Genomic DNA, 15412 nt, shown 5'->3' with positions numbered 1-15412 from the left:
CTCAAAAACCCTAAACGTTTAAACATATTCTACATCGCACTTAAATAATTTTGAATACGGAGATTGCGAAATTGCTGATTACGAGTCAATTCTGTTGAGTTTTAAAATCAAATAGGCTATTTGATTTATTCCTAAACATTTAAATTTGCAGCGATTCGCATATTATGGCTTTCCTGTACCAGTCTGTTTAGTACATAAATTTGTTTTCTAACGAGAGTTTAAATAACCATTTAGTGATGTAATGTAAATTCTATAGGTAAGTGTAATGAAGAATAGCTGAACTGCATGAATAGCCTTTATAATGGATATTCCAAAGTCTTACTGCCGAATATGGTGCTTATATATTATTATATTAATATTCTTAGTGATTTCAGTATCTAAAATTGTTGTATTGTATACTGGCCTTATTTTATAGCGTTTGAGTTCGGTTACAACAGGTTAGAAAAATGAATAAGATATTCGATGCAGGCATTTCGAAGATTGCATCTCGTTTGTCTCTATTTATCATAACGAAACAGTTAGAAAAACAAAATTAAATTGTCAACTTGTTAGTGATATGGTCCCTAAGTGCAGAGTTTTTTTTACTGCATGGAATTTAATTTAAATAGAAGGTCTTTCTGGCAAATGTTTATGGCAAAGATCCTTTTTCCCAGGAAACCTGTTTGTTTTGGCACTGCGCAGTTGTTTTTGGAACAGCAAAAAGCTAATTTGTGACAAATTCTAAGGCAAAGTTTAACTTCAGCTCTCTTCCACAGTCCCATTCTTTTCAACACACCAGGATTCATCGCATAGCTTTCAGGCTCGTAGCGTGTATTTAAATCATAAAAATTGTTGCACGGAGATAGTATCCCGAAATAAAATGCATTTTATTGGCTGTTCTTCAATTAATATAACACTCGCTAAACCAAAACTATTAAAAACATCTCAAACTGCACTAAAGCTGAGCCTTTTGCATATTTGTCCATGGTGACACTTTATAAAAATATGGAAAATTGCACCAGTGGCCAATGTCAAATAAAGCAGCATTCCTTTTATCCGCTTTTGTTCACGTCTGGCTGCTTCATCCCAAACTTGTTTTCAATGAGGGCAAGTATTCGTTTTGGAGCAACGCATTCACAAAAATTCTGTCTGAACCGTGAAATTGGGCTGCGCATTTGATTTTTTTACGCTAACATTCCTCGATATCCACCTAAGCGGATAACTGGTTTATATAATTTGGCTGAGAGCGAATGGTTTGTATGTGGTGGAGTTGAACGTGACCATGCCCGCTTGTGACAAGCCAGAAGCAGAATAACATTCTTAGGGAGGAAAAAAATCCTGCTCACCTCACACATTTTGCCAGATTTGCACGGCTTCATTTTTTCAGAGGGGAAATGATCTAATATTGATTTAGATACATTCACAAAAACACAAGCGTAGGTTGATGTCGAACTTGTAGACGGTCAAACTTTGCTTCCCCACGCCTCTGTGTGGTCTATAGATCATTGTCTGCTCTCATCTCCTTTCACAGAAGATAGGAAGAGTATTTTGCATAAAGCATGATTCAGCCATTTAAAGGTTGCACGCTCACCGTTATACACTTCGGTAAGATTTCTAATAGGGCCTTAGTCTTTATTCATGAGTGATTTCTCAAATTCTGTGCAGGCGAACTGTGGATATTTCTTTCACTAAAATGGCAAGGACGAGAAAACAAGAGGGAATTATTTGCACATTTAAAAAACGCCGAACAATATTCCGGCAGAACCAATATATGTGAAATAGGTCAACAACCGCTCTTTCTGGGAAATAGACAGTTTTTGCTACATTTCCCCTGCGGAAATCGTTACGTGTTTTTTCCACGTCCACCCTCGCTTCTAATCAGCTTATTGGAGCGACGTGAAGTAAATGTGCCAAATGCGTCTCTGGTGTGAAGGCTGAACACCTTCACAGTATTATTCGAGCTTTCATTTCCCTCTTTAGAAATGTGCAGAGCTTAGATGTAAAGAGCGTTGCGCTCCTGGTGCGAGGGGGGAATCCAAAGTGATGCATGTCAATTTCTCCAGGCATCTGGTCACATGACTAGCTTGTCCCTGCGATGTATGGAGATACATTTCCACGTCAGCTTACGTTTCCAAATTTTTACTCCGCGGATCAGCTTCAAAGAGGCAGCAGCATCTAAGGACCATGTTTAGCTGTGCGAATGCAAGCTATTCTTGCGCTAGGGGACCCCAAGCAAGCGATGATGGATTTTGATGAGCGGGTTTCTTGTGGCTCTAATCTTTATTTGCCTAGCTGCACCTATTATGTCTCGGGTCCGGATTTCTCCAGCCTGCCTTCTTTTTTACCCCAAACACCGGCTTCTCGCCCCATGACATACTCCTACTCGTCCAATATCCCCCAGGTTCAACCTGTGCGAGAAGTTACCTTCAGAGACTATGCCATCGATCCTTCCAATAAGTGGCATCACAGGGGCAATCTGCCCCACTGCTATTCCGCAGAGGAGCTGATGCACAGAGAATGCTTGCCTGCCAGCACCATGGGCGAGATGTTAATGAAAAATAGCGCTAGCGTTTACCACCCCAGCTCCAACGCGTCTTCCAGCTTCTACAACCCGGTGGGCAGGAACGGGGTCCTGCCGCAAGGATTTGATCAGTTTTTCGAGACTGCCTACGGTTCCAGTGAGAATCAGCAGTCGGAGTACTGCGGGGAGAAGAGCCCAGATAAAGTGCCGTCTGCGGCAACCTCAAGTTCGGAGACTTCCAGGGTGTCCGCGGAGAAAGAGACGAGTCCCGGGAGCAGCAGCCCGGAGTCCTCTTCCGGCAACAATGAAGAGAAAGGCAGCAACTCCAGTAGGTAGAGTCAGTGCCCACTCTTGTGAGAGAAAGTTTTGCGATCTCGCGCGCTGCTGTTAAAATTTTTATGTGCTGTTTTATAAGCATATAAGGGGGTTTATGGATGGCCTGTAATTTCCCAACAAAACTTTTTTATATAAATGACAGGATCACGTGTTCAGCTCTGAAATTGGCCGTGAAATAACTCCAGCCAATCGCTGCATTAAAATACTTCCACCAGCACCTCAAAAAGTGAGATTGGGGTTAAAAATCTGATCACTTATGTACTTAGGTGCAAAATTTTGAAAATTGGCTTTTGGCGGCTTGCGATCTTTGCGCGTATTAATACAGCTCAACATTTCTATAAAACACACGTGTTGACACAAAAACTCTATTTATTGGTTGTATTCAGTTCCATAAGTAACCGCTTTAAAACATAATGTGGCAAAATGACATTTTTAACAGCTGTATAAATGCTACAATACCTCCAGCATAGAGCTTTCCATCATAAAAACTTATTTCAGGGCCGAGTGACCGTATTTTATTTAATAATCACATTTTATAGCTGAACGTCTGATCGACGCAGCCTTAATGCTGTAATATTACTTCTGAAGGCTGCTCCATGTTGAGTTTTACAACGCGGAATGACTATAGAATTAAGCCCCCTGCCTTAACGAACTGATCTGTGCTCCCCTGCATTTTTTAAAAAGAGACTTCAAGTTTCCCATTCCCCAGCCCTTTTTTACTTTGAATTCCTCAGATAAGATAAAACTTTTTTTAAACCCTCTTTCGTTTCATCCATTTTCTGCCTTTAATGCACACGTGGTGGAACGGTTCACCTTTCAAAAACATTTCTCTTTAAAAAAAAATATGTAGCTAGCCCCTGGCTACGGGAAGCTCATCTGTAACTTTGAAGTGTATCGTTGAAATGGGAGTACTCCAGCTTCAATTTAACATTAGAGTCAGTGCCCGATCGAGGCAGCCATCTTTTATTCCAAAGGCCAGGCAAAATATGAAAGAAAAGAAAATGCTTTAGCGAACAATTCTGTACTTCGGGCACCCCTGGAAAAAAAACTGTTGCGTGAAAATCAGGAGCTATGGAGAATTCCCCCCTCCCCCGCCATCACCCCTCTCCCCACCCCTGTGAATGCGTTCACAGCAAAGCGTGTATTAACGCATGAAAAGATGATGTTCCTCTCACTCACAATCAAAGTTTAACGCACTGTTTACCTGTTGCAGGTGGCCAGCGTACACGCAAAAAGAGGTGCCCCTACACCAAGTACCAAATCAGGGAGCTGGAGAGAGAATTTTTTTTCAGTGTTTATATCAACAAAGAGAAGCGGCTGCAACTTTCCCGGATGCTCAACTTAACCGACCGGCAAGTTAAAATTTGGTTTCAAAACAGGAGGATGAAGGAAAAGAAGTTAAACAGGGACCGCCTTCAATATTACACCACAAATCCATTGCTTTGAGATTAGACTTAGATTCCAAAGAGGCATTTCTCCTTCCTAACTTCGCCTTCAACGAAGAAAGCGACCAGGGCAGAATGCAGAGGTAAAATAAAACTCAAGTTCGAGTTTGGGAGCAGACACTTTGGTACAGTTTTGACAGGCCGGACAACTTTGCAAAACTAATTGGGACGTCTAGTTTCAACTTTAAAAACTAACTGGAATTAATGTTCATCGTTTATTTCACACACATACACACATATACACACATGCACATATACACATACACACATATACACATACTATTATATTCTCACTTGTGTGATCTACATGCTTTGTACAAAGGGCGTCTCGAAAGATTATTGTTGAGATGCCAAGGTGAATGCTTGGATTTAGTTCAGAGAAACAGATTTGTCTTAATTCGAAGAAGAACGCAGCTTCTATATGAAAACGGACCTGTGTATGGGAGCCTTAGGAGAACGAGTTGACTGTTGTGGACCAGCTGCAATATAAAAACAAAGTAATAAAATGTGCGCATGCTTTAGATTAGGAAGCTTTCAGTGGCGCTCACTATCAATCACAACTATTGGGTATATATATTTTTAATCTTCAGTTGCAATGAGTAGCAACCAGCCTCGTTCTTTTGTAACTGAACCTTCCGTCAGGGGGAGAAATTAGCGCGACAATTCTCTAAACAATGCCTGCTCATCAGCCCTTAAGACACTGAAACTTGTCTGTATGAAAGGCAGATTAAAACCTACATCTCTACAATAAATCCGGGAATCCCCCCCCCCCCCCCCCCCCCACCATAATTACAGATAAATAGTTCCCACCCTACCCTTCACTATCCTAAACGGAGAGCATGCATGTAAATATCCAACCTGGAATTCATTCTCATAAGATGGCTGCTGATGGGACTCAAAGGCGTTTTTTGTGTTAAATTCATAATCGCCACCAAAATAAGCAAGTGTAATTAAATTCTGTTCAGAATGTAAAGTTGTACCTTTTTGTCATGGTACTCTGTATAAACACTTTACCGTTAAAAACATAGCTTGGAATAATACGATTTTTGAAAACAGGCTATTTTGTGCTTGCAGAAGCAATCCGTGAGTGTTTACTTGTACTTGACATAATGTGCGTCGTAACTTGCAACTGCAGTTTTTACTTCTAACTTTTCAAAGAGAAGAGATGCTACCCATAATGGCACACTTGAGCACAAAGTATTGTAAATATATCGCTCTTTTGGTACAATATGAATGTGTATTGACAGTTTTAAATAGGAATAGGGTTTAAAAACTGCTGCTCATGCATTTATTATTTTCACGGATTCCTTCAAGAGATGACAAGTCTGCAGTACTTACAATATTGAAGCCATCTTTATCCGTGTGAACCAAAGACAGAAACTTATTTTCCTTGAACACATATGTGTTTTATTGCACAATGGTAACACTTCCTGTACTTCACCGTATAATCTTTTTATAGGCCGATATACCTATAGGCCGCATTGTACAAATATCGCCTACCCGTTACCTGATAATATATACCAGCCTTTAAAAATAGTTTTGTTTATTATACCAATTTAATTTAAATGTTTCATTGTGGTCTCCGTCATTACCCTCATTAAAGTAGGTGATTTCCTTGTATTCTCACGTAAAAACGATAGATGACAGTGGCCGAGCGTCTGCCTTTGCCTTTTTTTGGGTAATTTTAGATCAATATGGAAAACACTGAAATGTATTAAGGAGGCTGGAACATGCACCGCACATCGCGGTGCTTTTTTTTACATTAAACATTTAGATTTTGAAAAGAAATGCAAATTCCTTGAAAGGAAAGTCTTAATCAAATGCTGTTTAATTCAATGTGATGCCGACATTTGCTTAACATTTGTAGATAATTTATATTTATCGGTTTGACTAAAAGGGTGTAAGATTTGCATGTATACGTTCAGCGAGCGCACAGTGGGATACAAGGTGGAAAGAACTGCTTTTTCTTAAGGACGATCAATGTAGGCTTCTTCAACTTTGCCGGGTATTCAAGGCGGAACCTAAAACACCTGCAAAGAGCTGTATTATTGTGCATTCCATGTACGTAACAAACAATCATTAAAGCTGGATAACAGTCCACATCATTCTACATACATGGGTATGATTTTCTTTGGTTTATTTCCTGGAAACCTAGACATTCAAATCAGATTTTGGGCAATGTAACTCCCGTTCGCTGCTTCGTGGTATAATTGAAAACAACTTGACAGAAATCGGTTGAATTGCCAGAACTCGTGTTAATTTAAATTTAGTTTATTTTGAAAAAAAGAATTGACTCTGTAATTTGGATAATATCGCGGATTTAAGCTCCCCGATTGGCAAACATTCCACTGCGTTTGACTGGGCTTGTAAGGGTCCTGGTTTAGCAATGGTTGCAACACTTTTCATTTGTATTACAATATTTTTAAAGCCAGTTTGCATTCTCTTTTCCTGCTTGTTTCCTGGCTTTGAACTTCTGTTGCGCCATGGACGTCACCTCTAACCTTGGGGGGTGAAGGGATAATCAGGCCTGAAGCTTCTGCACAGTGGTTAGACTCCCGCCGGAGATGGCCGGGACCCGACACAAATTGTAAGAGACTGATCAAGACTTCCTAGCGAGTTATGATCTGGCATCATGGAAACTTAATATTGCAGGCGAGGTTGTTTTAATAATGGACGATACTGGCTGTGATTAAAGCTTTGAGTGTAGCTTTTAGCTCTACAGAAGAGGGAGTTGAGATCAGCGTTGTACCGGATTAAGGGGCTGTGGCATTCAAAACAAATGACAAGGAAACGTCTCTGTTGCTGTGGTTACTAACAGCAGGACAAGTCATAAAGCCTGTTTAATGTGGCTCTTTGCATATTTCTAAGAACGCCGCAATCTAGAATTGCAAATGCAGTGAACGTAATCAAATAATTCGGTTTTAGCTGTTCTGACATTCTGGATATATTTTTGCGTTCGTTCTCGGTTTTTTGTGCTGCCACACCAGAGAACTGACAATGAATTAATTCGAAGGACGCTTGGTCCACATGGTGGCGCCATTTAGATCAATGTCAAAGCCGCTTTGGGCAGCAAAAACCTATAAGCAGAAATACTTGGTCCATCGTTTTTCCAAAGCACGAGTTCCAAAAGACATATGTTCGCTTCTTTAATCCGAATTGAACGCTGAAGAACTTCGCAAGACACATTAAATCCAATAGGGTCGGAATGTCCCAAAAGAGCTCCAAAATAATCGTTTTTTGCTAACAAAGGTAGGTGAGTAGACTCCCATGTAGACACAACATGGACGTTTTATTCGACCAAAATCCATATAATAGTTTAAAGATTTTTCAACCCGCTTGATAAGTGTTACTACACTGGTGTGAACGAAATAAATATCACAGGTTTTATGTTTCAGTTAATGTAGCAATTAAGGATTGGAGGGCTAAAAGTCCCTTTTGAAATTTCTTTTATTTCATCGGAAAAAGCTCAGGGAAAGGAGAACTGCGCGGTTTCATTTCATTTCACAGCAGACTGGAATGGAATTTAGCAAGTAGGGTAGACAATACTATAAGCTTATCGTTTAAGTAAAACACTTACGGTGAGCCATTTTATAACAGTAACGGCATAAAATGTTTATTGTCAGATTTGCGGGTTATGGGGTTAAGTTTTAATTCAGGAATTAAGCTTTTACATTTTTTATTCTACATTTTCTGTCATTGCATGATGTTGCACAATTTGTCTTTTAGAAATTATCAACTAAACGGTATCATAAAACACCGGCAGATTTGTTCTTACAATTTAATTTGCAATGTAAAATTAATTTTTTTCTCAACGACCGGGGCATTTGTATTTTTAAGATTCGATTCCCTAAATAATCATATGTGTTATTTAAAACCTCAGATAAAATTCAAGTTAACCATTGATCTTAGGTTTTGGGTTCAATGTGCAACACATTTCTGTAGTTTGTGTATTGCCTCTTGTGCATCCTCCGTTTACACAAAAAACGCTTCAACCGTTTATTTAAAGAAATAGTCCATGCTGGCGGTTTTATCTGTTTCTTAAATATTGGTTGAAAGTTAAATCTCCGACTGAACCGTGAAGCTTGCCTGATGCACTAATTTGAGTTTTGCCGTTTATATGCCAAGGCGGGCAATGATATTTCTCTTCAGTTAAAACTTAACGTTTAAATTTAAAGAAAAGTCGCACTTGTTGCAATTTTAGGGGTTTTTTTAATTGAAAAGACAACAGCTTATTTTATTTCATGCACCATACGGTGTTATACGGTTAAATCAGAAGTGAATGCAATCTATATTTACAGAGTATTTTTCTGCATATTTTTCCATTCGAATATTTTATGGTTTTTTTTAGCATAAATAACTAATTAACAAAGACAGTAAGAATTAAATTAAATAGCTTCCAGTAGAGCAATTGGATGCAGAACATTTAATAAGACTTAACTTTAGTTCCGAAATTATTAACTAAACACAATTTGCGTGGCATTTTGAAGCAAGTTTGCTGTGAACATTATGCGTGTTGGTCTTAAATTGTAGATGCAGGGAAACAGATCAAACTTGTCCAGTTCAACATTTCTTTCGGCAAGACTTCCCTCTAATAAATGGCCTATCTAAAATTACACAAGCCACATGCGTTGAATTCTTGTAGTATTTACATTGGAAGTAAAATGTGCATATCATGTATTTTTGTTCACTGCGTGCTTGCGCATATACATGTGTAATTTTACGTGAGCGTACTTATCTAGTAAAAGATTTGGTTAAAAAAAGCTATACATGAATTGCCGTCTGGTTTTAATCCAATGTTTTGCTTTGGTTAAATTGTAAGTTGCTTAGTTTCTAAGCCCGGGTAATGTTTCAAGTGTATATTTGCAATATTATATTTCCCTCTCAGTTTATCCCTTTATTTTAGACGATAGGACAAAAACAACTTCCAATTCTTACGTGCTTGTTATTTTAATAAAATGTTATCTAGTGTTCGATGCATGTCACGCAGCATATTCCCATTAAGAATCAGTGCAACTTCAATATTTAATGCACCCGAGTTAGAAGCTGAGGCAACTTTAGGACACAGCGCCCTCTGGGTCTAGGATCAGCACTTGCACAACAGCACACCAATGATTCATTCTGGTTTTCCTCGCTGTAAAAAGTGCAATTTGGTATTGCAGAACTAAATGATTTCGATTATCAGAAGTTAATAAAAACAACTAATAATAGGGCTGTATGTCTTCGGGCAATTATTATCTTCGCGTTTACTCCCGCAATAGACGCACAATGTCAGTGGTAGCCTATTTGTAAAAAGCTATATATTTAAAAAGAAACGCCTTCAGCAATCCCCCTTTACTTTTGCTAGGAACATGAGATTTGGCCTTAGAAAAAACATTTCATGTTTTGCAATTGCCAAAATAGCAACTTTTAAAGTCAATGCAAGTATTAAACAGTCCGTTAAATAGTTTAGGGTTTCGTCAATGTAAAACTGGATAAATCCCCAAATAAGACATCGAAACAGTGAAGATTTTGCACGTGTGATTGCCAACACTTTGCAACAGTGAGGGATGAATAAGAAACAGTAAGAGGAACTAAAGGACAAACATTCGCCCCGACCTGCCGCTGTGAGCTTTAACTTAACTGGTCGGAAAATAGAACCGTCTAGACATCCCAAAGTTGATTGCACGTTCGTGGTTTTTTTTAAGATTAGCTCACTTCTTTCGTTATTTCAGGGAAAACGCACTGTAACAGTTCTTCATTTTGTGCAGATAGCCATATTTTTAAATCATTCACATTCAAAGGCATTTTCCAGTTAACTCCTCGCACACATTATTTTGCATATAAACTTCCGCAGTGCAACTATTGAACTCCGCAAGCAAAATAATAATGTATGTTAAAAATATTTTGCTGAAGGACAGCCTTGTTTGTACAGCTATGAATTGCAAAAGATGATAGCACTGGTTACAGTAGGTTCTTTGTTTGCAAGAGGGAGATGCAATAGTGAAACGCTAACGTTTACTTTATTCTGGATCATTGAGACTATATATTAAACAGAAATAGCGTGCGCGCACTTCATATTTGAAGAAGTTACACTGCATTTTGCTCTAAGACATTTGTCATTCCGTTATGTTATTGAACGACTTTAAATTGAGCGTTGATACCACAAATCCTTCTTTGTTCGGAGGTATCAAACTATTGAATGATAGCGTTTCAATCAGTGCAGTTCTACACAGGAGACTAATGTGGGAAATTTGTTGTAATTGTATATTTTACACCGCGACTTTATTTTCGACGTGGTACATAACATGGACATTCTTTTGGTTTGTGACCTGACCCCCGCTGCGTCACCTTCACCGTGGCCTAAGCGACTGAATCGCCGCTTTTTGGGGAGAATAAAGCCAGTGAGCAATTCTGTCAGCGAATAAAAAAAAGCTGCGCACTCATCTACATAGAATGATGCCAAATAAAATCAGAATTCCTGAATCTGATTGTAAATTATACAAATTAACATCAAGCTACGTTTTCAAGTAAGTGAAAGCCGCTCCGCATTTCAACAAAATCCAATCAAAATCTCTTTAATTATAAAGCGACATGGGAGTGGATATCTGAGCGTGTCGGCGCTTTTCTATGTTTATGTTCATGTGTTTTGTATGCGTGGTTTCTGCAAATTTGAACGTTTTTCACCTGTAATCTTTGAAGAGAAATTACCATCTGAATCATTGTAAGACTTCTCGTTCTTTAAAAAAAAATGGAGCCAGCATCAACGTGTCATTCATAATGCTGCACAGGAAACAATCAACTCTATTCAGTCTAGATAATAGATTTTAAATCCTGACAACACCGTCTCCCACCCTCTTTCCATCGGAAGGTTGTCTTTGAGTTCTTAGAAGAGTTTTTAATTGAACAACATTGATTGACAGAAACTGTTGCTGATATATAAAATGATGCGTAAGTGATGATAATTTTCACCAGGAACATGAGCCTTCCATTTCACATTTAGAACGTTCACCTTGTGAAATGTTATACATTGTTCATATTCAAAGTCGAACAATTCATTTCAAATCACAAATTTCCATCGATATTCCTTTGTTTTCATTTTTAATGGGATCCCGAGCAGATAACTACGACAAAGTAAAATTGCTGAACTGAAATAGGTTAAGATAAAACAAATGAATTATATTTATATTTTATTCGAGGCATCTTTGCTGATCTTTTTGAGCAAATAGGCTTTATTATTTACTGGGATTAATGTTGTTATTATACCAACGCGTTTAACAGTCATGTGCCCATTTCTGTTGTTATTCTATATTTTAGTCAAATTTGCTGTACAAAGATAGAAGTTTTCACCCCTCTGTTTTCAGACGCTATTTCCCGTTTCTTTATGTTGGAATGTATTTGGCAAAAAGATTGTTTAAACAGCGTGATTTGCTTCTCTCTGTTTTAGCAATATTTACTTTTGTTTATTCTGAGCAATAAGTTACCTCAAAGCACATCGCTTTTCCTGCATTCAGCGGCAATTCAACAAATTATTTAGAATTCTAGATTTAATGAAACACCAGCTTTAAGTGATTTCAACAAGGACAAGTTTTTGACTTCTTTGTTTCAACTTTCTTGACTGCGGCCTGAGTCCTTTAGTTTGTGGTTTAAGAGAAAACTCTGTATAAAGTTCCCGTTGGGAAACTTCTAAACAATCATTCCAGGATAGTGTTTTTCTGTTTTAATGTACTTTATGTTTTAAACATCAAATGTAAAAAAGCGAAACACTAATACCATGGGGTTGTCAGTCTTCAGTTTTTTTAATCCACAATAAACTACACATTTCCATAAAGTTTACTTTTTAAAAAATCGATTTGCAAAAAATATTCTGTTGGGCAAACTGTAGTTATCTCAGATGTCTGACTGTAAAACAGTTTTAATACATAGCAAGTTAAAGGACGCCATTGTTTTCAGATTTATTTTTGAGGCACAAAACAATTAACTTTCTTCGAGCTCTCCAGCAACCTTAGCGAATCATAGAGAATTATATTTTTGTAAGAAAAAGGGGATTTACGTTAAAACAGAGTTCACGGATGGCAAGTACTTGCTCTAGTTGGTAGACTGAAAAGAATTTACTGCGCACATACAATGGCGCGTACACTTGGAGAGTGAGGCGATTTCTTTTAGACTTCACAAAGTGTTATATACATTTTGTCCATGAAATCAGAGGTAAATAATTGCAAGTAATCTCACTCAGGGCGGCAAGAGGCAAGAGACATGAGACTTCTCTTCGAATCTTTATTTAGGAAAACCCAGTGAAAGACCATTCTGTCTGTCTTTCAGTCTTAAGTTCACGATCTAGGCTAAGAACGAGTCCGAGCTATGAATGCGGTCAGCCTGCTCTGTTCAGACTTTGAAATGACTTATTTACCAGGGACCCACCACTCACTCCATTGCTTTCTACGTTCGCTCTTTCACCACTGGCTGGACAACGTATCGTTTACCTCATTCGATGCAATGTTTCAAGACGTTTGTTTATTGCTGGAGCGTTGAAGGAGAAATTGAGAAATCTTGCAATAGCCACGATCGATACAGCTTGGCGAAGAGAAAATTGTCTTCGTTATTCTTTCTTATGTCAAGGGGGATGTGTTAAACGCCACAAGAAATGTTGCACAACAGGCGGATTTAGGCGGCTCCTAAAACTATTTCTTATATATTTTTTGTCATGTTACACAGGGAAGCCATTTCATCTGCCCCTAGCTCCTTCTCGGCAGAGTTAATCATATTTCTATACTGTTAACGATGCCGTAATGAGGAGTTACGACACCTTAGAAACTAGGGAAGAAACTTTTTTCCCCCGCAAGTCCTTCGTGTTTCAATGACTTGCCAGTGCGTGTGTTTTTAATGTATACAGGGAATCACACGGCCCTCGCCCCGTTACTACCAATAAAGTCCAGAAATGACTGCAATGGCCTTAGAAACTGCGGCAGCCAATCTCCTATCCCCATTAGTTTTACTGGGATACTGGGTTATAAACGTTTAAGCCTATTACCCATCCAAAAATGCACGAATAAAATTATCCAAATATGGAACCAATGTATTAAGCAATGATATATTTACCACGAAAACCAGATAAATACCCTCCCTTCAACACATAAACGCGCTGCTAGTTAGCATTTGGTGTACAGGAGCTTGAGCCTTTATATATGAGACTCTGTTATAGATGACAATTGTTATTTCCCTCCCATTAAATCTTTGTATGCTCCCGTGATCATACGTGTCATGGGCACAGTGGGACCGCAAAAGGAAATTTTTCTTTTTTTTTAATAAAGCACATTTAAGTTTTTATAGGTTTTCTGGACGACCGTGATAATTCTAAGCAGTTGTTTGTGTTTTTAAAAAAAGCAAGAATAAGGGATCCTCTGAGACGGCCCCTTAGCAAACACGATGCGTGCAAAACCGACCTTCATATCCCGCTGGCTTTTACCACAAACGATATTTTTAATAACCTGCTTTGGATTAGCAACATTTTTTGAGCTTTATTCCAGCGCCAGAAGTTAAAATAACAACAATTGGAATAATAGGGCAGATTGGGGTTTGCTGGTGGTGGGGACAAGTTCGCGGGCGGTTTAAAATGAACTCGCAGTAAAACGCAGCAATGCCAGAGACTGAAGATTAAGTCCTTTGTCACTGTGAAATTACACTGTTTACTCCCGATCCCAACCTAAGGACTACATTTGAGAGCGTCATTGTTGGCTGCACTTGATTACAGAGGTGGCCGAACAAAGTAGAGATAGCAGGTCTCCTATTTGGAGCCGCATTGATACATGTCACATTGTACAGATATGCCACAAAATCATCAATTCGAAGAGAAACTGTCCGCACGTTTCCTTTGGCCAAGATGTTTTTATTTGTGGGGGTTGGGGAGTGGGGCTAATGGGATATTGGCTTACTCCTTAATTCCTATATCACTTAACTTCTGCTAGCACTAATAATAAGGATAATATCGTCACTTGGTCTATATTTGTCCTTGAACGCCACCCCAATCCCAAAGAAAAGTTCACAAACCGAAGTTCCCGCTTCCCTCCTGAAACAGAGGCAGGGTAGTTGCAGTTTTTCTGTCTGACTTTGTTTTCAACAGTTACCTTTCGGATAGGGTGGCGAGAGGAACTCTGGATGAAGCTTCTGTTGCGCGCCTTGTCTTAAACTTGACCGGTTTGTAGCTGAGAGTCTTGTAAATTTCTGTTTAACAGTCTTGTTTTCTCTTTTTAAGACGAAATGATGAGATCGATTTTATAGATGTGGTAAATGCTCTCTACTGTAGCCCAGACAGCCGAAGAACACATGGTTAAAACATTTTGAAAATGTTTCGATTTATTGAGATGGTAAGTATAAAATATCAGAAATGGTCAAGGCTCAATTAACTTCTAATATGTAATACTGGTGAAATAGAAGAGGAAATGAAATAAATGGGTTATGTTACTTTATTAGTTTGTTGTCACTGACCTTCTACACTTAATCTACAGAGCTACAGCATGTTGCATTCACCTACTAAACTTTAGACTACAAACATGAAACTAGAAATGCAATCTAGCGGCTGTATGTTCAGAACACGCGTCACAGGATAGTACTGGAAGTAACAATCAGCAGAGCCCCAGTGTGGATCGGAATTATAGTGAGAACTGTGAAAATGTAGCAGCAACCGGCGAGTTAATCCTAGACAGACCCGTGAAAGTCAAGATTACTCCTGTTTTCTCGCCTGTAGCCGCCAGGGAATCTTAGCGTGTGATTAAAACTGCATAATAACAGGGCTAAAACTTTCCCCTTTGTCAACTTCATATGTGAACAATTTAAAATAATAAACGGATTGCCCCTATGACTCAGTAACGCCGCGTTATGCATTGCTGAACCTTCTGGTGATACCCTGTTACACATTGGAGCCCCGCTTTTATTTTATTTGAAGGACGTGATTCCAATAAAGTAGAACCGAGTAAATAAAGATGCATTTAGAGGCTTTTGCAGTTTACCGAATACATATGGTGACCTTATTGCAGTTCTCGTGACGCAGCTCTCCGTGGAGGAGGGGCTTATGTCCAACTGTGCCATTCGATTGGCTCATTCCGCCTGTCGTGCTGCGGAGGTATCTCTAATCATATTCAGCGTGTTTGCACAAGAA

The 15412-nt window shown here is 38.8% G+C and overlaps 1 protein-coding gene across 1 annotated transcript; it reads left to right on the top strand.

Annotated features, from left to right (window-relative positions):
* The first annotated feature begins 2179 nt into the window (after positions 1 to 2179).
* hoxa11b (homeobox A11b) lies at positions 2180 to 4282 on the top strand. Its single transcript, XM_041184467.1, has 2 exons — positions 2180 to 2828; positions 4050 to 4282. The coding sequence occupies exons 1-2, from the start codon at positions 2180 to 2182 to the stop codon at positions 4280 to 4282; spliced, it is 882 nt and encodes a 293-aa protein (XP_041040401.1).
* The last annotated feature ends 11130 nt before the right edge of the window (positions 4283 to 15412 follow it).

The sequence above is a fragment of the Carcharodon carcharias genome, chromosome 3, assembly GCF_017639515.1.
Source record: "Carcharodon carcharias isolate sCarCar2 chromosome 3, sCarCar2.pri, whole genome shotgun sequence".
Lineage (NCBI taxonomy): Eukaryota > Metazoa > Chordata > Chondrichthyes > Lamniformes > Lamnidae > Carcharodon > Carcharodon carcharias.
The sequence above is the reverse complement of the archived record's forward strand: the minus strand, read 5'-3'. Positions and strand labels throughout refer to the sequence as shown.